The sequence below is a fragment of the Aquarana catesbeiana genome, linkage group LG03 (assembly GCF_042186555.1).
Source record: "Aquarana catesbeiana isolate 2022-GZ linkage group LG03, ASM4218655v1, whole genome shotgun sequence".
In the NCBI taxonomy this organism is placed as follows: domain Eukaryota; kingdom Metazoa; phylum Chordata; class Amphibia; order Anura; family Ranidae; genus Aquarana; species Aquarana catesbeiana.
The window spans coordinates 184,013,867-184,037,620 of NC_133326.1; the positions used below are offsets into that span (position 1 = coordinate 184,013,867).

The following is a 23,754-nucleotide window of genomic DNA, read 5'->3' on the forward strand; positions in this document are numbered from 1 at the left end:
AACTAAATTTTCTGTAAAATGTAATCACAGCTGGTGTACAGAACACTCCACCCCCCCCCCCCCCCCCGAAATTTCATTTCCTGCTTGTGTGATTGGCTCACTGATTTTCCCAGAAGTTTGTACGAAGTTACAAATTCTAATTGAGCATCCCCTGCAACAAAAATGTCAATTTTGGTGAGATACTCTCAAAATGAAAACACGTAAAGGGATGCAGACCTTCCTCATTAGAGCCTTGCAGGTGCGGCAGCTGATTAACTATATAAAATTACTCCCATACAGATTCATTTCGCACATGAACACAGACAAACCACTATTTCTTCAGAATAACAAAAGATAGGAATCTGCTACAAAAAGTTTGTTAAAATCCTCGCAATGTACATAGACCACCCAGAGGGGAATGTTTTTTCTCAACAAAAGTGGAGTTACCCTTTAATAGAAAAGCATTCAGTCTTCGTTTTTTTTTTTTTTTTTTTTCTTTCAGACGCAGAAATCAGTATTCTGGTGTTTATTGACAAAGGCTAAACAAAGGTAAAGTCCATCATTTGGGATGCTTTTACAGGTTAATGTGCAAACTTCTAATCAATGCACACCTGTCTGTTTTGCTATACTGACCACATGCATGAATAAATGTAGCAAAAAAATATTTCTGCTGCACAATCAAAGCTTTAATTGTAGGGAGCCGAGATGGGAACCATCTGATTACAAATGACTGCACAAACCCATCATCTTTGTAAATGGAAGAACTGCTAAGAGGGAAGCATTAAAAATGGAGCCATATACAACAAACTCATAAAATAATAGCCAGGTTTGCCATGAGATTGTTTTTGGGTAGAGGTCAGGAAAAGCATCTTTTGTTGATTCAGCTAGAACCGTACCCCTGAAAATATCAACTGTCTGTGCTGTGCATAAAAGGAGACAATAAAAGTGACCATGCAGCTGTGTTTCTGGCGCTTGCCTTCAGTGCCCACAAATATAGAATCAAACATGACTACGGTGGCCTTTTGTGCCACTATTATGGAAGAGCCAGACCTGTACAATGTAGAAATCCACAATGGTTTTCTGAGATGGTTTTCTTGAAAACATACAAGACTTTGCCCATAAATAAAACCAAATACATTGTTATGAACCTTTATTAGGTGGTTCACATTTCAGTATAAATCACACTAAAAAGATTTAAAAAAAGCTATTTACACTACAGTGCTGACACCTTTAAAATGAAAAATCGATATAAATAAGCTCTATGGAAAAGCCTGGAATTGTCAAAAAGAATTCTGGCTCATCTTACAAAAAATATATATGTTAATGTCAGCTCTACCCTAGAACCAAAACTGAAAATTTTAGAGAGACTTTATGTTAAACCTGCAGTGTTTACAGTGCATCTGGCCCTAAGTGCTTTGATATTTCACAGTTACGGACAGGCACTGAGGAATGTTACATCGCTACATAACTAGATTCAGTAACAGACTACAGGGCAAGTGGAAGCCTGCCCCATGATTTACAAAGCTTTACATAATTATTACGTTATGTAGAATAAAAAACAAACTATATATACATATTTTAGCACAGATGTTCCTCTTCTGTCCGCACAACTGGGTTTGTTGTTATAGGTTGTGGAGTGTCCTCTTGAATGTCTCTCGAGTCTTGCTTAATGATTGCCAAAGTCTCGCTTCCAAGCTTGCCTTGTGATTCCTTGGCATGTTCAGATTTTATTGTGCAAGTCTGACATTCTGCAGGAGTCATGGAAATAGTTGGAAGATTGATATTGCCAAATGAATCACCAGTTTGGTGGGGAGACATTGGTTCATGTTTTACTTGCTGACATTTTTGCTCAAGGTCCTTTGACTGCCTGATGTCTGAAAACTGTACATGAGAGGTGTGTGTGCTTACAGCACACAATGTATGCTCTTCTTTTCCAATGCTAGGTTTCACCTCATTTTCTGAAATAGTTTCTTCCAATTTACTGTTCTGTGCCGCTTCTGAATTGTACATTTTCAGTCGGATATGCCAGGCCAGGCTGCACACTGCTGACACGGTCTTGAACTGATGAACAACATTTCTTGGAATAAAGTAGATGTCGTCATCATATAACTGAATCCTAGCATAACGAATGCTTTCCCTGCGAAGCTGGTTCAGCTTTGCATCATCAACCCATTGAACACACTGAAAAACAAAACAAACACACATATTACAGACTAGCTTATAAATGCACACAGGAAAAAATCACAAATACTACAAATATTTCAACAGTAAGTTTTCTTTAACAGCTTGCCTACTGGGCACTTTTACCCCCTTCCTGCCCAGGCCAATTTTCAGCGCCATCACACTTTGAATGACAATTGTGCAATAACCCATAACTGCAACAACTGTACCCATAATAAATTTTTATAATTTTTCACACAAATAGAGCTTTCTTTTAGTGGCATTTAATCACCATTGAGTTTTTTATTTTTTGCTAAACAAATGAAAAGACCAAAAATTTGGAAAAAAATAAATGAAAAAATTCAAAATTTGTTATGAAATTTTGCAAACAGGTAATTTTTCTCCTTCATTGATAGGTACTGATAGGCTGCACTATCAGTACCTATCAGTAGGCGGCACTTTTAATGAGGACACTAATCATGTCCCTAACACAAGCCAGTTATCCACCCTACTCCCCTCACATTGTCAGCGTGATGGGTCAAAAGCCATTAACCGCCTTGTGTTTACATCCTGTGATCAACTGTCTTTGGCTGACAGCTGATCACATGGTAAAGGGACTATGTGATTGTCCACATGACTCGGCAATCACAGAGCACGCCGCCCACGCACTGCAGGGGACGCGCAGGCAGTGAGATCAAGGGAGGACGTCCATGGACGGCATTGGAAGCCTGCACTGTAGCCGTGTTTTGGCTATAGCGCGGGCGGGAAGTGGTTAAAGCAGAGCTCCGGGCAAAAAATGGTTTTCCCGTGCAGTGGGGCTATGTCCCCAGAGCATGGGTTAGCTGCTTGTTTTGTTCTAGGGGAGAGGACAGCAGAGATATGCATACCTGACCCACCGATCCTACCAGTAAAGACCGCTCCAGCACCCCCATGCCCCAGCTGTCTTGAAAATGGATTGTTCCTGATGTCAGCATGCTCCATAGACAGGAAGAGTCCACTGCTGGACTGTGGGGGAGTGCAGTTTTCTGGAGGATCAGGCGAGTATGAAGTTTGTGCTAACCCCTAGAAAAAATGAGCAGTTGACCCACAACCCCACTGCATATGGGAAAAAATGGCGTGCATTTGTATTCAGTCCCCTTTACACTTATACCCCTAACTAAAATCTAGTGGAGCCAATTGCCTTCAAAAGTCACCGAATTAGTAAATAGAGTCCACCTGTGTGTAATTTAATCATGTGACCGCCCACCGCTCTCCTCACCTCCTCCCGGCAGCGGGGGATTCTCAGCCCCTCCCACTGTACTTCTCAGACCGGGAGAGGAAAGCGACAGGCAGTCACGTGAGTGCCGAGCGGCGCTCTGAAATAAGGTATACAGTGGCATATTTTTTTTATAAATAACATGCACTAGGACACATAATGTAATCTAACACTGGGGATTATAGCAAGAAAAAAGTGGCTTAACAACCAAAGTCCCACCCATCTTCACTTTTCTTTACTAATTGGGATGTGGTTTTGATTTTTCAACTGAGCTCATGCCCCCTTTTTTAAGGTTTCCTTGATAAAGTATTCATACCCCTTGAACTTTTCCACATTTTGTCATGTTACAACCAAAGACGTAAATGTATTTTATTGGGATTTTATGTAATAGACCAACACAAAGTGGCACATCATTGTGAAGTGGAAGGAAAATGATGAATGGTTTTTACATTTTTTTTTTACAATTATTTAAGAAGTGTGGTGTGCATTTGTATTCAGCCCCCTTTACTCTGATACCCCTAACTAAAATCTAGTGGAACCAATTGCCTTTAGAAGTCACCTAATTAGTAAATAGAGTCCACCTGTGTGTGATTTATTATCATTAAAAATACAGCTTTTCTGTGAAGCCCTCAGAGGTTTATTAGAGAATCTTAGTGAACAAACAGTATCATGAAGGCAAGGAACACACCACACAGGTCAGGGATAGAGTGGTAGAGAAGTTTAAAGCAGGGTTAGGTTATAAAAAAAATATCCCAAGCTTTGAACATCTCACGGAGCACTTTTTAATCCATCATCCAAAAATGGAAAGAGTATAGCACAACTGCAAACCGATCAAGACATGGCTGTCCACCTAAACTGACAGGCCAGGCAAGGAGAGCATTAATCAGAGAAGCAGCCAAGAGGCCCATGGTAACTCTGCAGGAGCTGCAGAGATCATCAGCTCAGGTGGGAGAATCTGTCCACAGGACAATGATTAGTCGTGCGCTCCACAAATCTAGTTTTTATGGAAGAATGGCAAGAAAAAAGCCATTGTTGAAAGAAAGCTATAAGAACTCCCGTTTGCAGTTTGCAAGAAGCCATGTGGCGGACACAGCAAACAGGTGGAAGAAGGTTCTCTGGTCAAATGAGACCAAACTGAATTTTTTGGCCTAAAAGCAAAACGCTATGTGTGGTGGAAAACTAACACTGCACATCACCCTGAAGACACCAACCCTGCCGTGAAACATGTTGGCGGCAGCATCATGTTGTAGGGATGCTTTTCTTCAGCAGGGACAGGGAAACTGGTCAGAGTTGATGGGAAGAAGGTTCACCTTCCAGCAGGACAACAACCCTAAACATACAGCCAGAGCTACAATGGAATGGTTTAGATCAAAGCATATTCATGTGTTAGAATGGCCCAGTCAAAGTCCAGACCTAAATCCAATTGAGAATCTGTGGCAAGAATTGCTGCTCACAGACATTCCCCATCCAATCTATCACATAAAATCCCAATAAAATACATTTACATTTTTGGTTGTAACATGACAAATTGTTGGAAATGTAAAGGGGTACAAATACTTTTTCAAGGCACTGTATATACAGTTTTATAATAAAAGGGACAGTTGCAGCCCTTTTGCCAAATCTCTTTATATCATCACACACTTACATTTTACCAGGGTTGTCCCTGGTAATACACAGCTACCTCTTTACACATTTCTCTTTTTCATGGGCTGATCACTGTAAACAAAGCCTATAGCACATAGATACACCCCATCATGCAATCTGGGTTAGGACATCTAACCTGGATTAAAACAATTTATATATACAAGAAATGGAGGAATCTGAAAGCCCTTAGAGACAGTGCATCGGATTTAAAACAAAAAATGGTTCTACTGGAAAGAATTCAAATAGTCTTGCGGATATTTGTAATCAATGGGTGTGAACTTTTTTTTTTTTTTAATTCTTTATTTATGTTTTATAAATACAAAACGAAAACCATACATCGACACACAGCTTAAAAAAAACCCATCTCTAACATCCCCCTTAAACTAAAATCCTACCCCCCTCCCTCAACTATCCTGCAGTCATTCAACAAGACACTGAAAAGACCTGTTTTCCTCTAATAATTCCCTGTCTTTAACCCCTTTATACTTTATCCAATAACCTCCTCAACATAACTCCACGTCTTTTTGAACATCCGCCACCCTTCCCATTTGTCTTTTCATTCAGCCACATCGTCTGGATCTGTTCCTGCCCAGTCCATACTCTCTATATTATAGATTTCATTAACACAAAAAATCCAATCTCGAGTTTTAGGACTTTCCTGACATCTTTTCGGTATCTGACTCTTAGCGGCATTCAGCAAAATAGGAACAATAGATGTTTGATATTGTTTGACTGACTTGTCTGTCCCATGGAATAAATATGTCCATGGGTCTTCCGATATAGTTTTATTATTTATTATTATTATTTCCTTTATTAGCTGTATCATTTTCTTCCAATATACTTTAATGATGGGGCATTCCCACCATACATGAGCCATTGTTTCAGTGGTTTTACACCCTCTCCAACATTCCACGGATTTCTCTGGTTGGAATTTGCTAACTTTGTCTGGTGTCGCATACCACCTTGCTAAGTACTTAAAATTTGTTTCAATCATCTTGGTATCAACTGAGGAACAGTGTGTCATTTTCAAAATTTTTTCTAAAGTGTGTTTACTACAATGTGTACCTAATTCATTTTCCCATTTCTTGATGCACATCGCGTGTGAACTTCTAACCCTTCTTTAGGTGGACAGACATTCAATTATTATAATAATTCAGAACTGAGGCTAGAAACCAGTGGGAATGGAGATTAATACCTAATCGCAGGTTTGTTAAAGTTAGCATTGGGCCATGACCTCCCACCTGGTGGTACTTTTATCCCCTCACCTCTGTCTTTTTTTCTCATCCTCCCTCTCCTAACTTTTTAAGAGAGAAGTATGGCATTTATTTTTAAATCTTACTTGCCTAGGTGGATGGAACATCGATGCGATGGTGCATCTGTCCCCCACCATCTCTAAGGTTGAGAACTGAGTGATCAAACACCACTGATCGGCTCAGCTGTGGAGGGGCGGGAGCGACTAGCTCAGGCTCTCAGCGGTTCGCCGGGTGCCGGTCCAGGCATCTGGGTAGATCCCAACCATATGGTCGCAATCTTTCCCCAGCCTGGACCGGCTCTGTGATGTCAGCCGAAAGCAGGCTTTAGCCACTGCTGGCAGAAAACAGGTTACAGGTCTTAGGGGTGCAGAACGAACTGCACTCCTGTGATCCACAGGAGATGGACTGATATTTTATAAGATGTGGAGAATGCACTCCAGAGTGAGTTAACTGAACTTTGACGCATAGCAATGCCCAAGGTGTCATCTGGACAGAACAGAGTATTGCAACAGGGACATATTAAAAAAAATAAATAAATAAAACTGATTTGCCCCACTCTATTCATAGAAAAAGTAGAAAAAGAGACACAAGCAAAAAGCTTTGCCTAAAATTTACTTTAACTTAGTACCAGGGAAAAAAATTCTAATGTGTTAAACCTACCACAGGATAAGTGATATACAGCTGATATTTTGATTATATATACACGCAAAAAAAAGTTCTTAGTCCAGTGCCTTTTGTTGAAGTTGTGATGACGAAACGTGTCAGTGAGCGACCTTACGGCGACCGGAAGTGATGTGTGCGTGTCACTACCAGGAAGGAACAGCCAGATACTATCAACGCAGTGGATGCGGTAGACGGCAGACGGCATTCCATACTGATTGGTGATAACACATAGTTTGTTTTTTCAACAAAATGCCTGTTACAATTTATGTTGTGTAAGTGTGTTTAAGGGGGTGGTCATCTTGAATAAACTTTTAAAACTGTATCACGCTATGTGTAGCCTTTTTACATGACTAAACCACCCTGGGCGATGAGCTGTTTGAGATAACCGGACCAAACGGAGGCCATAGGAGACACCTGATGTGTTCAAGGCTTTTGAATTACATGCCTTTGGTGAGTGTAAACTCCAAGGGGAGTGTGTTTTACGTGGTGTAAACTCTGGTGGATGGAATACACCTATCAATGATTAAGTAGAATCCTTCACCTATCAATTGAACTGTCTCATCCTATCAACATACTATTGATTTCTCATATGTCTTTACATATGAATTCTGGTCATATTTCATTTATTTGATTGGAGCGCTGCTTTGAGTGTTGGAGCTTTGTCTATATGGACTAAGGACTTTTTTTTACTTACGTGTAAATTTATGTTTTATTTAAGCGGCTGCTTTTATGTACATAGACTTACGTCATTTATAATATATATATATATATATATATATATATATATATATATATATATATGTTTTCTACATATAGGTTTTGGGAACTTCATTTTCTCCTGAGCGATGCAATAGGCCTTTTTAGACACTGAGATTATTACTGATATTTTGATTATTTGTGAAGCTAGATAGGCCAAGTCTTCTATTTCTTGGGGACTTCCATGGCAAGATCATCCATTCACAGATTCTGGCTTAGTTCCCTGCCAACCAGCTGCAACAAGGAGTAAGGCCTCCTTCACATGGCCGGTTTGGTGCATTCTCTGTATTCCAGTGGCAGATTTTTGCGGCTGGAATGACCAGGGCATGCGAATAGTAGCTGGCTGCGTCCAGGCTTAGCCATCTGCAGATAAACACTTGGTGTGTGGCTACATGCAAAAAGCGGCGGCCATCAGCCTCTCAATAGTTTAAATAGTCTCAGCAGCCTGTGCTATTCGCATGCCCTGGTCCTTCCAAGAATCGCTAGAACCTGGTGAATGCACCTAACCAGCCATGTGAGAGGGGCCTAAGGCCCTTAGTACCAAAAATATAAGTAACGTCCTGACAACAGAGAGAAACTACACCAATGAAACCATACTACACAGCATGTAGCAATGGCTACACTAATTCAATATAAAAACCAAATCCATGTAGTCCCCAAATCCTACCATACACAATCAAAACCAATTGACTGTTGCAATCTCTGCACCCTCTTCCCCCAAACACCATGGTTAAAAGAAAAAGATTGCAAAGTGAAAAAAAAGCTTTAAAGCTGAAAACATAAAACTCACCAAAAAGATTGCCAGAAATATGTGTAATAATGATAAAAAGTAGTTTACCTGAAACTGCTACATTCAGGGGGTGGGGAAATTTCCACTAAATCGCTGTTCTGAGTGAGGTTATATCTCCTATACACACACAGCAGCAAAGAGATGACCGTGGTTCTACCTTTTCCTACTCTATCAAAAGGGATATAAAAAGGTTTGACTAGAGCTGGGCTTAAAGCATATGGTAACCCATAAAAATAAATAAATAAAAAAGGATCCTGCTCCTTTAAAGCATATTATATGACACAGCGCTTGTCCTGTGTCATTTGGACCCCTGTAACACCTAAAAAAACCTGGCTAATTCTGCCAGTTTCTTCCCTCCCCTCTGTGACCACGGTAATCATGGCTGCTGAACCCTGACACCGTGATCAGTTTTCGTGCCTCTGTCATTTCAAGCCTGTTGTCTCTTCTCTCTGCTCCTGTGTCATCCTCCCCCTCCCATCCCTGCCTTTCGGCTCCTGTGTCAGGGTCCCCCCCGCTTCCCCCGTTGCTGCCTTAAAAACATGTCCTACTTTATATAATCCGTTGTCTTATAATGATATCTCCCCCTGTGTGTCTGTTGTATATACCTTATCTGTGAGCGATGATTAGCGGTCACATGACGCGGCGCATCTCTCCGACTCTCTCCTCCAGAGTGACGTCAGCGGGGGGTGTGTGTGTGTGTGTTTGTGTATCTCGGCCCCTCCCGCTGCATCTGTCACATGGAGAGAGGAGAGATGCGGCGCGTCACGTGATCATTGATCAGCATTCACAGATAAGGTATATACGGCTTTTTTTTTTTTTTTTATACAACAGACGCACAGGGGGACATATTATATGACAGAACAGATTATAGAAAGCACGTGATGTGGGTTAACAAACCCTTTAAGGAAAGCCAAAAGCCCTTGGCTGCTCTTAAAATCCAATCCATACATCCTTAGATGCTGTGGGTACAGCCAAGTGCTATGGACTCTGGCTTTCCTAATGAATAAATCATATCTAAATCAACAAAAATGGATAGTATTGCAGCTTGCCGGTCCTTAGATGTGGTGACTACATTCATTTTATTTCACATATTCTTACCTGCTAATTCTGCCATTAACTCACTTCCTAACCTAGGGCAACTGTATTGAGCAGTGTTGTCACTCCAAGACAGGGAGTGTGCTAGGACTACATAACGCCTTCCCTCTTCTACATAACAGGGAGGGGGGATTTGTAGTCCACAGAGATAGCAGGGAACAATGCTAACTGATAACAGTCCAGAGGAAGCCAACACATAAAATATCAGCTTCCAAGACTTCTGGCTGGATGAACAGCTACTTCAGAAAACAAAAAAACAAACAAAAATACCATTGAAAATGTGTGTTAACAGACCAGACCAAAAGGGAGTAAACAGGGGATGCCTATGCAGCATGTCCTCAAAAAACTTTGCCAGTGTCCAGTCACCTGAAGGTACCAGCCTATGACTCAGGGCCTACGAATACTAAGCCTGTGTCCTGTACTGTATGATTAAGATATTTAACCACTTGCTGACTGCCCTATAAGACTTTTACTGCTACAGGGTGGCAGCTGTGCACAGGATCATGTGTATATATACAGTATCTCAAAAAAGTGAGTACACCCCTCACATTTTTGTAAATATTTTATTATATCTTTTCATGTGACAACACTGAAGAAATGACACTTTGCTACAATGTAAAGTATTGAGTGCACAGCTTGTTTAACACTGTAAATTTGCTGCCCCCTCAAAATAACTCGACACACAGCCATTAATGTCTAAATCGCTGGCAACAAAAGTGAGTACACCCCTAAGTGAAAATGTCCAAATTGGGCCCAAAGTGTCAATATTTTGTGTGGCCACTATAATTTTCCAGCACTGCCTTAACCCTCTTGGGCATGAAGTTCACCAGAGCTTCACAGGTTGCCACTGGAGTCCTCTTCCACTCCTCCATGACGACATTATGGAGCTGGTGGATGTTAGAGACCTTGCACTCCTCCACCTTCTGTTTAAGGATGCCCCACAGATGCTCAATGGGGTTTAAGTCTGGAGACATGCTTGGCCAGTCCATCACCTTTACCCTCAGATTCTTTAGCAAGGCAGTGGTTGTCTTGGAGGTGTGTTTGGGGTTATGTTGGAATACTGCCCTGTGACCCAGTCTCTGAAGGGAGGGGGATCATGCTCTGCTTCAGTATGTCACAGTACATGTTGGCATTCATGGTTCCCTCAATGAACTGTAGCTCCCCAGTGCCAGCAGCACTCATGCAGCCCCAGACCATGACACTCCCACCACCATGCTTGACTGTAGGCAAGACACACTTGTCTTTGTACTCCTCACCTGGTTGCCGCAACACATGCTTGACATCATCTGAACCAAATCATTTTATCTCGATCTCATCAGACCACAGGACATGGTTCCAGTAATCCATGTCCTTAGTCTGCTTGTCTTAAGCAAACTGTTTGCAGGGTTTCTTGTGCATCATCTTTAGAAGAGGCTTCCTTCTGGGACGACAGCCATGCAGACCAATTTGATGCAGTGTGCGGCATATGGTCTGAGCACTGACAGGCTGACCCCCCCCCCCCCACAACCTCTGCAGCAATGCTGGCAGCACGCATACGTTTATTTCCCAAAGACAACCTCTGGATATGACGCTGAGCATGTGCACTGTTCTGAGTGGAACCTGTCCTGTTAAACTACTGTATGGTCTTGGCCACTGTGCTGCAGCTCAGTTTCAGGGTCTTGGCAATCTTCTTATAGCCTAGGCCATCTTTATGTAGAGCAACAATTCTTTTTTTATGTGAAAGCAATAAGACCAAATTTAACACACCTGCTCCCCATTCACACCTGAGACCTTGTAACACTAATGAGCCACATGACACCGGGGAGGGAAAATTACTAATTGGGCCCAAATTGAACATTTCCACTTAGGGGTGTACACACTTTTGTTGCCAGCAGTTTAGACATTAATGGCTGTGTGTTGAGTTATTTTGAGGGGACAGCAAATTTACACTGTTATACAAGCTGTACACTCACTATTTTACATTGTAGCAAAGTGTCATTTCTTCAGTCCTGTCACATGAAAAGATATAATAAAATATTTACAAAAATGTGAGGGGTGTACTCACTTTTGTAAGATACTGTACGTGATTCTGCACTTCGGCCCCTAGGGGGCACGCGCGCACCGCCAGTGGGCTGCTTCTGCTGTGAAAATTCACAGTAAAAGCTGATCTGTGGGTCCCAGCAATCATTAGTGAAAAACAGAGAACTGAGATTCAGTGCCTTGAAAAAGTATTCTTACCCCTTGAAATTTTCCACATTTTGTCATGTTATAACCAAAAATGTAAATGTATTTTACTGGGATTTTATGTGATAGACCAACACAAAGTGGCACAGAATTGTGAAGTGAAAGGAAAATGATAATAGGTTTTCAATTTCTTTTACAAATATCTGAAAAGCGTGGCGTGCATTTGTATTCAGCCCCCCGAGTCAATACTTTGTAGAACCACCTTTTGCTGCAATTACAGCTGCAAGTCTTTTTTCGGGGATGTCTCTACCAGCTTTGCACATCTAGAGTGAAATTTGTGTCCATTCTCCTTTGCAAAATGGCTCAAGCTCTGTCAGATTGGATGGAGAGCGTCTGTGGACAGCAATTTTCAAGCCTTGCCACAGATTACCAATTGGATTTAGGTCTGGACTTTGACTGGGTCATTCTACCACATGAATATGCTTTGATCTAGACCATTCCATTGTAGCTCTGGCTGTATGTTTAGAGTAGTTGTCCTGCTGGAAGGTGAACCTCTGCCCTAGTCTCAAGTCTTCTGCAGACTAACAGGTTTTCTTCAAAGATTGCCCTGTATTTGGCGCCATCAGTCTTATCATCACCTCTGACCAGCTTCCCTGTCCCTGCTGAAGAAAAGCATCCCCACAACATGATGCTGCCACCACCCCCATGTTTAATGGATGGTGTGTTCAGGGTGATGTGCAGTGTTAGTTTTCCGCCACACGTAGCGTTTTGCTTTTAGGCCAAAAAGTTCATAGCACATTCTTCCACATGTTTGCTGTGTCCCCCACATGGCTTCTCGCAAACTGCAAACTGGACTTCTTATAGCTTTCTTTCAACAATGGCTTTCTTCTTGCCACTCTTCCATAAAAGGCCAGGTTTGTGGAGTGCATGACTAATAGTTCTGTCCTGTGGACAGATTCTCCCATCTGAGCTGTGGATCTCTGCAGCTCCTCCAGAGTTACCATGGGCCTCTAGGCTGCTTCTCTGATTAATGCTCTCCTTGCCTGGCCTGTCAGTTTAGGTGGACGGCCATGTCTTGATCGGTTTGCAGTTGTGCCGTATTCTTTCCATTTTTGGATGATGGATTAAAAAGTGCTCCGTGAGATGTTCAAAGCTTGGGATTTTTTTTAATAACCTAACCCTGCTTTAAACTTCTCCACCACTTTATCCCTGACTTGTCTGGTGTGTTCCTTGCCTTCATGATACTGTTTGTTCACTAAGATTCTCTAATAAACCTCTGAGGGCTTCACAGACAAGCTGTATTTTTAATGATAATAAATCACACACAGGTGGACTCTATTTACTAATTAGGTGACTTCTGAAGGCAATTGGTTCCACTAGATTTTAGTTAGGGGTATCAGAGTAAAGGGGGCTGAATACAAATGCTTCTCAGATAATTCTAAAAAAAAAAAAAAGTGAAAACCACTCATTTTCCTTCCACTTCACAATGATGTGTCACTTTGTGTTGGTCTGTCACATAAAATCCCAATAAAATACATTACGTCTTTGGTTGAAACATGACAAAATGTAGAAAAGTTCAAGGGGTATGAATACTTTATCAAGGCAAGCGTAAAAAAGGGGGCGTGAGCTCAGTTGAAAAATCAAAACCACACCCCAATTAGTAAAGAATACAAAAAGTGAAGATGGGTGGGACTTTAAAGTGGTTGTAAAGCCACTTTTTTCTTTATGTGCCCCAGTGCATGTTATTTATAAAAAATATGCCACTGTATACCTTATTTCAAAGAGCCGCTCGGCACTCGCATGACTGCCTGCCTGCTTTCCTCTCCCGGTCTGAGAAGTACAGTGGGAGGGGCTGAGAATCCCCCGCTGCCGCCAGCCGGGAAGAGGTAAGAAGAGCGGCGGGTGGACACATAAGCGCCGCTCTCAAATAAAGTATACAGCAGCATTTTTTTTTTTTTTTTTTAGAAAGAACATACATTGGGACACATAACGTAATCTAATACTGGGGATTATAGCAAGAGGACAGAGGAGAGACAGCGGAGGTACATAAACTGACCACGGTATCAGGGGCTCAGCAGCCATGATAAACGTGGTCAGTTTACAAAGGGGGGGGCAGCACTAGGCAGGATCAGCCAGGTATTTTGGGTGATAAAATTAAAATGAATATACCGCGCTGTCTCTAAGTTTTTACGGTAGCAGCTGGCACAGATCAGTTTGCAAAGTGAAAAAATGGGTAAGTGAAATGTGTAGCGCTCTCTTTAGAGTGAGCCAAGACAGAGTATTTATACAAAGTGCATAATGTAGGTGAACACCATGAATAAGAGAAAATGAACATGTATGCAAACGTGAATGTACACTATATCAAAAATTTAAACAGTGCTCATATAAGTTGTTGAGAGACCATGAGAAGACCTAACATTCAATGTAGGCATTAAATTGATGTATCTCTAATATATAAAAAAACAATCATGGGGAAAGTGAAAAACAAATAAAGCAAAAGTCCAGAAAGTGAAATAATTTAAAGTCCATAGATGAATGAACATAGTGGCATGGTGACTTGGAATAATTTTTTTTAGTGTAGACAAGATTTGCAATAGACGATCCACCACCTTATACCTATTGGTGGTGGATCGTCTATTGGCAAATCTGGTCTACACACACAAAAAAAAAAAAAAAAAATATACCACTTGATGTTCATTTTCTCTTGTTCATGGTGTTCACCTACATTATGCACTTTGTCTAAATACTCTGTCTTGGTTCACTCTAAAGACAGCATATTAGTGCTGCACATTTCACTTACCCATTTTAGGTGATAGAAAGGGCCAAATTACACAGCACAAGCACTGCGCTGTGCTGTATAGCATGCTTTAAAGCATCAGGATGCATTTTTTTTAGGGTTACAACCACTTTAAAGGTGTTGAAAGCTCCACGCAGAATGATTACCAATACACAATCATAGGTTAAAAAAGATTTTTTTATTAATACAAAATTCATTGAAATGTAATGTGAATGCAAACATAACATAGGTCATATTATATACATTCATAGGGAGGAATCACTATCTTCAGGGGGGTTTGGGTTTAAATAATGAGTTGTGTTAGTCTGCTATGGTTTTAAAGGGGTGTACATCCCCAACATAAAATCTTTCTAACCAATTTTGTATTACTAAAAAAATGTTTTTTAACCTATTTTTGTGTACTATTAATCATTCTGCGAGGAGGTTTGAACACCTTTAAAGTCCCACCCTTCTTCACTTTTTGTATTTGTTCAAGGTACTGTATTGCCTGTGTAAACATGGCTCATCTCAGTTCTGACAGGAAGGAAGGGACGATCCTGTGTCTCTGCAAAGCAGAGACTAGAATTGATCTCTTCCCTTAGTGAAAGCAGCACACTGTGTACACAAAAACACTGGCTAGGCACACATTTGACCCTTTGATCGCCCTAGATGTTTAACCCCTTCCCTGCCAGTGTCATTAGTACAGTGACAGTGCATATTTTTAGCACTGATCACTGTATTAGTGTCACTGGTTCCCGCAAAGTGTCAGTTTGTGTCCGATAGACCGCCGCAATATCGCAATCCTGCTACATCCGATTGTCCTCATTACTATAAAATAAACAAATAAAAATTCCATAAATATCTCTCATAGTCGGTAGATGCTATAACGTTCACGTAAACATATCAATATACGCTTATTGGGATTTTTTTTGTCAAAAACATGTAGCAGAATACATATTAGCCTAAATTTATGAAATTAGATTTTTTACTTTTTTTTTTAACCACATACCGACCGGGCCATAGCCGAAAGACGGCCACAGCGCGGTCGGCTTATCCTGGGAGGACGTCCATGGACGTCCTCCCAGAATACTGCTCTCGCGCGCCCTCTGGGGCGCGCACCCGAGAACTTCCGTGACCGCCGGGTCCAGAGGACCCGGCGCATCACGGATCACGGTGAACGGCCGCTAATCGCGGCCGTTTACCATGTGATCGCTCCGTCAAATGACGGAGCGATCACATGTAAACAAACCGGCGTCATGTCATGACGCCGGTTCCTCCCTCCCCTCTGTGTACCGATCGGTACAGAAGGGGAGGAGCGGGGGAGGGATCGGATGGTAGCAGCGTTGTGGGCTGCATCTGTAGTGCCCACAACGCTGCTCTGTGACAAATACAGTCACATCCAGCCATCCATCCCTCCATGCTCAGCCATCCCTCCATACTATAATACCCAACAATACTCTGCACTACTCTACAATACCCCGCAATACTCTGCAACACCCCACAATACCCCGCAATACCCCACAATACCCCGCACTACTCTGCAACACCCCACAATACCCCACAATACCCCGCACTACTCTGCAACACTCCACAATACCCCACAATACCCCGCAATACCCCACAATAAACAGCAATACCCCACAATACTCCGCAACACCCCACAATACCCCGCAACACCCCACAATACTCCGCAACACCCCACAATACCCCGCAATACCCCACAATACTCCACAACACCCCACACTACTCCGCAACACCCCACACTACTCCGCAACACCCCACACTACTCCGCAACACCCCACAATACCCCGCAACACCCCACAATACCCCGCAATACTCTGCACTACTCCACAACACCCCGCAATACTCTGCAATACTCTGTACTACTCCGCAACACCCCGCAATTCTCTGCAACACCCCGCAATACTCTGCAACACCCCGCAATACCCAGCCATACTCGGCGATACCCTGCCATGCGCAGCCATACCCTGCCATGCTCGGCCATATTCAGCTGTACTCGGCCTCTGTATGTGGCCAGGCTGTGGAAGTCTCACACATGGGGTATCGCCGTACTCAGGGGGAGTAGGTGAATCTATTTCGGGGTGTCATTTTTGGTATGTACATGTTATGTGTTCGAAATATTGTATAACTGGACAACTTTGTGTTAAAAAAAAATGTGTTTTAACCACTTCCTGCCCGCCGGCCATCATACGACGTCCTTGACTTTGTGTGGGGATATCTGAATAATGGGTGCAGCTACAGGCATCATTCAGATATCATCTTTTTCAGCCGGCGATTCCCTACACCATAGGAATGATCATAGCGGCTATTCCACTGCTTGATCGTTCTTATGGGAGGCGAGAGGGGACCTCCCCCCCTTCCCGCCGCCCTCCGGTGCTTCTACCGCCTCACCACTATGATCGAAGCCAGGATCGTTTTTTTTTTGTTTTTTTTTTTATTTCAGGCTTCCCAGCCTAGAGGTGAGATGTGGGGTCTTATTGACCCCATATCTCACTGTAAAGAGGACCTGTCATGCCATATTCCTATTACAAGGGATGTTTACATTCCTTGTAATAGAAATAAAAGTGATCAAAATTTTTTTTTTTTGGAAAAAAGTGTCAAACTAAAATAAAGTAAAATGAACAATAAAAAAAAAAAAAAAAAATTTTAAAGTGCCCCTGTCCGTGTGCTCGCATGCAGAAGGGAATGCACACGTAAGTCCCGCCCACATATGAAAACGGTGTTCAAACCACACATGTGAGGTATCGGTGCGAACGTTAGAGCGAGAGAAATCATTTTGGCCCTAGACCTCCTCTGTAACTCAAAACATGTAACCAGTAAAAAATGTTAAAGCGTCGCCTATGGGGATTTTTAAGTAGCGAAGTTTGGCGCTATTCCACGAGCGTTTGCAATTTTGAAGAATGACATGTTAGGTATCTATTTACTCGGCGTAACTTCATCTTTCACATTATGCAAAAACATTGGGCCAACTTTACTGTTTTTGTTTTTTTTTAAAGCACAAAACAGTTTTTTCCCCCAAAAAAAGCGTTCAAAAAATTGCTGCGCAAATACCTTGCAAGATAAAAAGTTGCAACAACCACCATTGTATTCTCTAGGGTCTTTGCTAAAAAAAAACATATATAATGTTTTGGGGTTCTATGTAATTTTCTAGCAAATAAATGATGATTTTTACATTTAGGAGAGAAATGTCAGAATTGGCCTGGGTGCTCCAGAACGCCTGGAGGTGCTCCGTGCATGTTGGGCCTCTGTATGTGGCCACGCTGTGTAAAAGTCTCACACATGTGGTATTGCCATACTCGGGAGTAATAGCAGAATGTGTTTTGGGGTGTAATTTGTGGTATGCATATGCGGTGTGTGAGAAATAACCTGCTAATATGACATTTTTGTGGAAAAAAAAAAAAGAAAAAAAAAATCTTGATTTTGCAAAGAATCGTGGGAAAAATTGACAACTTCAAAAAACTCACCCTGCCTCTTACTAAATACCTTGGAATGTCTTCTTTCCAAAAAGGGGTCATTTGGGGGGTATTTGTACTTTTCTGGCATGTTAGGGTCTCAAGAATATAGATAGTCCGTCAGTAATTTAGGTATGATCAATTTTCAGATATTGGCACCATAGCTTTTGGACTCTATAACTTTCACAAAGACCAAATAATTTACACCGATTTGTACTTATTTTTACCAAAGATATGTAGCAGTATATATTGTGGCCAAAATTTACGAAGAAAAATTACTAAATTTGCTAAATTTTATAACGGAAACAAAGAAAATTTCATTTTTTTACCGAATTTTCAGTCTTTTTTCTTTTATAGCGCAAAAAATAAAGAACCCAGCGGTGATTAAATACCACCAAAAGAAAGCTCTATTTGTGTGAAAAAAAGGACAAAAATTTCATATGGGTACAGTGTTGCATGACTGAGTAATTGTCATTAAAAATGTGAGAGCACCGAAAGCTGAAAATTGGTCTGGTTAGGAAGGGGGTTTAAGTGCCCAGTTGTCAAGTGGTTAATTGGATAGGTTTTATAGCAGAAAGTAAAAAATAGTTTGTTTTTTCAAAATTGGCAGTCTTTTTTTTTTTTATTTCTAGCGTAAAAAAAACAAACAAAAAAAACGCAGTGGTGATCAAATATCACCAAAAGAAAGCTCTATTTGTGGGGGAAAAAAATGACAAAATTTTATTTGGGTACAGTGTTGCACGACCGCACAATTATCAGTTAAAGTAACGCAGTGCCATATAGCAAAAAATGGCCTAGTCATGAAGGGGGGTAAATCTTTCATAGGTCAAGTGGTTAATATTAGCATTTACATGCACTTCAATGTAAAAGTGATTTTGTATATATCTGCTTTGTTTGATTATGATCATTAATTAACAAAAAAAAATAAAAATGAATTATTTTAGTCTGCTAAACCTAAAACACTGCACATACTTATTTTGCATTACTTTGGCCAGCAGGTGGAGCACTTGTCCCCTTTTCAAGGTTCAATCACACATCCTTCGTAATGCTTATTTGTAAAACAAAAAAATGGTTACAAAAAATATCCTAAACCTTGATAGATGCACTTTAAATCCCAAGCCCGCTAAGGCCTCATGCACACTGGGCTTGAAAAAAAATGCTGCTGTTACAGACGTTTGCCGTTTTCTTTTTTCAGTCTGTAAAAGCACCTCTATGTAAGCCTATGTGTCCATTCATGCATAAGCATTTACAGGCATATTAGAAGAGAAGCATTTACAGGATAAAAGAAAAAAAAAAAAAATCACCAAAAGGTGCATTCAGGATAGAAGCTAAAGAGCAAAAAACAAAAAAAAAAACCCACTTAACTTGCCTAAAGGCATCTAAATGTGCCTAAATGCTAGAAGCGTCTAGCGTTAATGCATTCCAATGGGCAGAATAAACTTATATTCTGGCCAATGGAATCCATTAATGTTTAAATGCCTGATGTGCCTAAGGCATGGGCAAAACGCTGCTTTAGTGTTCATTCACATGGGCAGAAAAAAAACCCACTGCTTTTAGATGTGTATTTTCTGCATGAAAAAAAGGTTCTTGCAGGCAGAGCTACAGGATCCTGCGTAAAATCTGCAGCTGTGTCCTACTTTTTGTGCATGGCTAAGGCTGGGTACACATTGGTCCAACAAACGCTCCGACATTGGGAGCTCATGTCGCATGACGTGGGAAATTCAATGTTTCCCTATGGAGCCGTCCTAACTGGTCCGACACAAGTCGTTCCGACTTTAGAAATGCTCCCTGTACTACTTTGGTCCTACTTCAGCCCATTGACTATCATTGAAGTCGGATCAAATTCGGATCGCCGTCTCGCATGATCCGACTTTGGCATGCGACTTGTGCTCAGATAATCTTGAAGGGGAACTCCGTGCCAAATTTTAAATAAAAAAACGGCATGGGTTCCCCCTCCAAGAGCATACCAGGCCCTTCGGTCTGGTATGGATTTTAAGGGAAACCCCCTACGCTGAAAAAACATTGTACATCGTACCCCTACCCATTCACCTAGGAAAAAAAAAGTGTCAATAAAAAAAAAAAAAAAACCAAAAAAAACACACTAGACAGGTTTTTAAAGTAATTTATTAGGCAGCTCCGGGGGTCTTCTTCTCCGCGCTCTCCGGTATCTTCTGTCGGGCTCCTCCGCTATCTTCTGCTCTTTTGCTAGCGGTGGCCCGGTCTTCTTCCCGCTTCTCTTCTTCCGATGTTGACACGATGCTCTCTCCCACTGTAATGCCATATGCGTGGTCCGCAATGACTTATATAGGGATGGGGCATGGTCAATGGGTGATGTCACCCAGTGACATCACCCAGTGACCACGCCCCATCCCTATATAAGTAATTGCGGACCGCGCATACGGCATTACAGTGGGAGAGAGCGTCATGTCAACATCGGAAGAAGACCAGAGGGAAGAAGACAGCGAAGACCGGGCCACAGCTAGCAAAAGAGCCGGCAAAAGAGCAGAAGACAGCGGAGGAGCCCAGCAGAAGATACCAGAGAGCGGGAGAAGAGGCCGGAGAGCGCGGAGAAGAGGCCGGAGAGCGCGGAGAAGAGGCCGGAGAGCGCGGAGAAGAGGCCGGAGAGCGCGGAGAAGAGGCCGGAGAGCGCGGAGAAGAAGTAAGAAGACCCCCGAAGTCGGAAGAAGATCCCAGGAGTCGGAAGAAGACCCCCCGGAGCTGCCTAATAAATTACTTTAAAAACCTGTCTAGTGTGTTTTTTTATTGATACTTTTTTCCTAGGTGAATGGGTAGGGGTACGATTTACCCCATACTCATTCACATAGGGTGGGAGGCCGGGATCTGGGGAGCACCCTTATTAAAGGGGGCTCCCGGATTCTGATAAGCCCCCCGCCCGCAGACCCTGACAACCAATGGCCAGGGTTGTCGGGAAGAAGCCCGTGTCCTCATCAACATGGGGACAAGGTGCTTTGGGGTGGGGGGGCCGCAGGGCGCCCCCCTGCCCCAAAGCATCCACCCCCCCATGTTGAGGGCATGCGGCCTGGTACGGTTTAGGAGGGGGGGGGGGGCGCTCGCTCATCCCCACCCCCTTTCCTGACCGGCCGGGCTGCGTGCTCGGATAAGGGTCTGGTATGGGTTTTGGGGGGAACCCCACGCCGTTTTTTCGGCGTAGGGGGTTCCCCTTAAGATCCATACCAGATCCAAAGGCCTGGTATGCTCTTGGAGGGGGAACCCATGCCGGTTTTTTATTTAAAATTTGGCGTGGAGTTCCCTCTCAAGATTCATACCAAACACAGTGCCTGGTATTGGCGGGGATCCAAGTCGGATTCCCGTTCATTGAAAGTCGGACGTATGTCAGCTTTAAGTTGCGGGGCAAAGTCGGATCCAAAGTAGGATGGCTGTCGTGTCACACCAGTGTGAACCCAGCCTAAAACACAGCACATTTTTGTATGTAGGCACAGCTGTGTGTATGGGCTTCTTATAGTGCTGTGATTAGAAGCTACATGCACTAAATGCTGTTTTTTTTTCCTGCCTGTGTGAATGAGCCCCTGGGCACTTTTTTTTTTCTTTTTTAAAATGCTTTTATTTTGACAGGACTTCTGGCATTCAGAGGGGCTAAACAGAAACCCTGTGTGCATGAGGCCTAATTGACCCAAGGATTCTGGACAGTTATATTGGTAATACAGTTGCTATTTATTGTGACGCCCAAACTGAGACCACTCATACACTAGGGGTGCTGAAATTATTCGTTGCATAGAAGCATCGCGATTCGGGTGTCCCCGATGCATACGACCGGAAAATTGATTGCCGGGTGACATCATCCTGACTTGCCCCGCCCCTCCCGGGACACCGCTCCGAGCGTATTGTTAAAATAACTGTTTTAATAAATCCCGTGTTACAATCAATTAAGTGCCCCCCTGTATTTGCTTTTTAAAAAATATGGAACTTCATACTGAATTTCTCAGTACAATACATGCCGCTCATGTGACTGCCCGGCCCGCCTCTCTCCTCTGTCTCTTCTGGCGTCAGCAGGGAATTCTCAGCCCCGCCTGCCTCTCTTCTGATCTGATAGCTACAGTCAGCGGGCGGGGCTGAGAATTCCCCGCTAACGTCAGGAGAGACATGAGGCAGTCACATGAGCAGCATGTATTGTACTGAGAAATTCGGAATAAAGTTCCATATTTTTTAAAAAGCACATACAGCGGGACAGATTGTAACACAGGATTTATTAAAACACAGTAATTTTAACAGTAGAGTACAAATGTGTTTTGTACTCTACTTACACCTCATACACGCTCTGTGCTGACAGTTCCCTGGCTTCCCTGTTTGCACATTCCACTGTGTTAACTCCTAGTGTGCTGGAAGGTCCGAACAGGGAAGCCAGGGAACTGTCAGCACAGAGACAGTACAGGAAAAAAAGCTTATCTTCTGATGTTTAATAAAAAGACACTCACCTGTCCCACAATTCAGCGACGTGGCCGGGCAAACCCTCCTTTCTCTCCCACGCCTGTCCACGGCGCTGGCAATACTACTGTGGGCATCCGGCTGCAAAAGCTTTACAGCTGGGTACGCATCTCTCACTGCACTGTCCTGCATAGCTGAGCAATCTTTTGGAACCTGTGATGTGTCCCAGAAGATTGCAGGGAGGAAGGGCCGCAGAAGTGGGAGCTTGTCGGTAATCGTGATGCATCGTGGAATCAAGTCATTGACCGGATAATCGTAACTGAATTGAATCGTGAGACCAGTGAAGATGTGCACCTTTATCATACACACATTCTCATGATTATTTAGCTGCAAGGGCTGCTGGGACATGTAATCCTAGGAACTGCAGTGACATTTGAAAGCAGATCTCATTTTTTTCCCCCCAATTTCTGAGCCGCTGCATAAAATCAGAGGATGCAGATTCTGCCCACAATTGCCAGCCTTTGTTCCTAGTACGGAAGGAAAGCCAAATGCCAATTTCCTTCAATCCGGTATTATCTTCATGGTATGTTCCACTTACCTGTGATAATGGTGGTTCATGCAGGTCTAACTGTAATCTTTGCACCACCTCTAAGAAGTCTTCAGCATGAAAACATATTACATCTTTGGTTATCCGAGGTTGTTCATTCCTAGAAAGGAAACAGATTTTTTTTTTTTTACAAGAGGCAAGAGTGTGCAGTTATACTTTGAAGTATCCGGTTATTAATCCATAATAATGAGGCAAAACAGAGATCAAATGTTTGTGGGTTCACAGTGCAGTCACCATGTACTGAGAATTCACAGGATATTAGCAATGCCACCTCTGCATTACCAACTTTTAATGTCATTAAAAAGTCCCTTACATGTCATAGTAGAAATAAAAAAAAAATCAAACTATACTAAATTATATGATATACAGTATATACACTCACTGGCCACTTTATTATTAGGTACACTTTGCTAGGACTGTGTTGGACCCCCTTTTCCCTTCAGAACTGAATTATTAGTGCCAAAGATTCAACAAGGTGTTGGAAACATTCCTCAGAGATTTTGATCCATATTGATATGATTGTCGCAGTTGCTGTTTGACTGCTGTTGCAGTCGAAGTCTTGTCGGCTGCACATTCATGATGCGAATCCTCTGTTCCACCACATTCCAAAGGTGCACTATTGGGTTGAGTTCTGGTTGACTGTGGAGGCCATTGGAGTACAGTGACCTCATTAACACGTTCAAGAAACCAGTTTGAGCTGATTTGAGCTTTGTGACATGATGCATTATCCTGCTAG

At 42.4% G+C, this 23,754-nt stretch overlaps 1 protein-coding gene across 1 annotated transcript in view; it reads right to left on the bottom strand.

The window, feature by feature from the left end:
* Window positions 1-1,114: 1,114 nt before the first annotated feature.
* The window catches only part of RSBN1L (round spermatid basic protein 1 like), a 125,014-nt gene continuing 102,374 nt past the window's right edge, over window positions 1,115-23,754 (bottom strand). The window contains exons 7-8 of the mRNA XM_073619591.1: window positions 23,010-23,118; window positions 1,115-2,160 (exon numbers count right to left, since the gene is read on the bottom strand). Coding sequence (XP_073475692.1) covers window positions 1,558-2,160; window positions 23,010-23,118 — 712 coding nt within the window. The 3' untranslated portion in view covers window positions 1,115-1,557. The remainder of the gene's footprint in view (window positions 2,161-23,009; window positions 23,119-23,754) is intronic.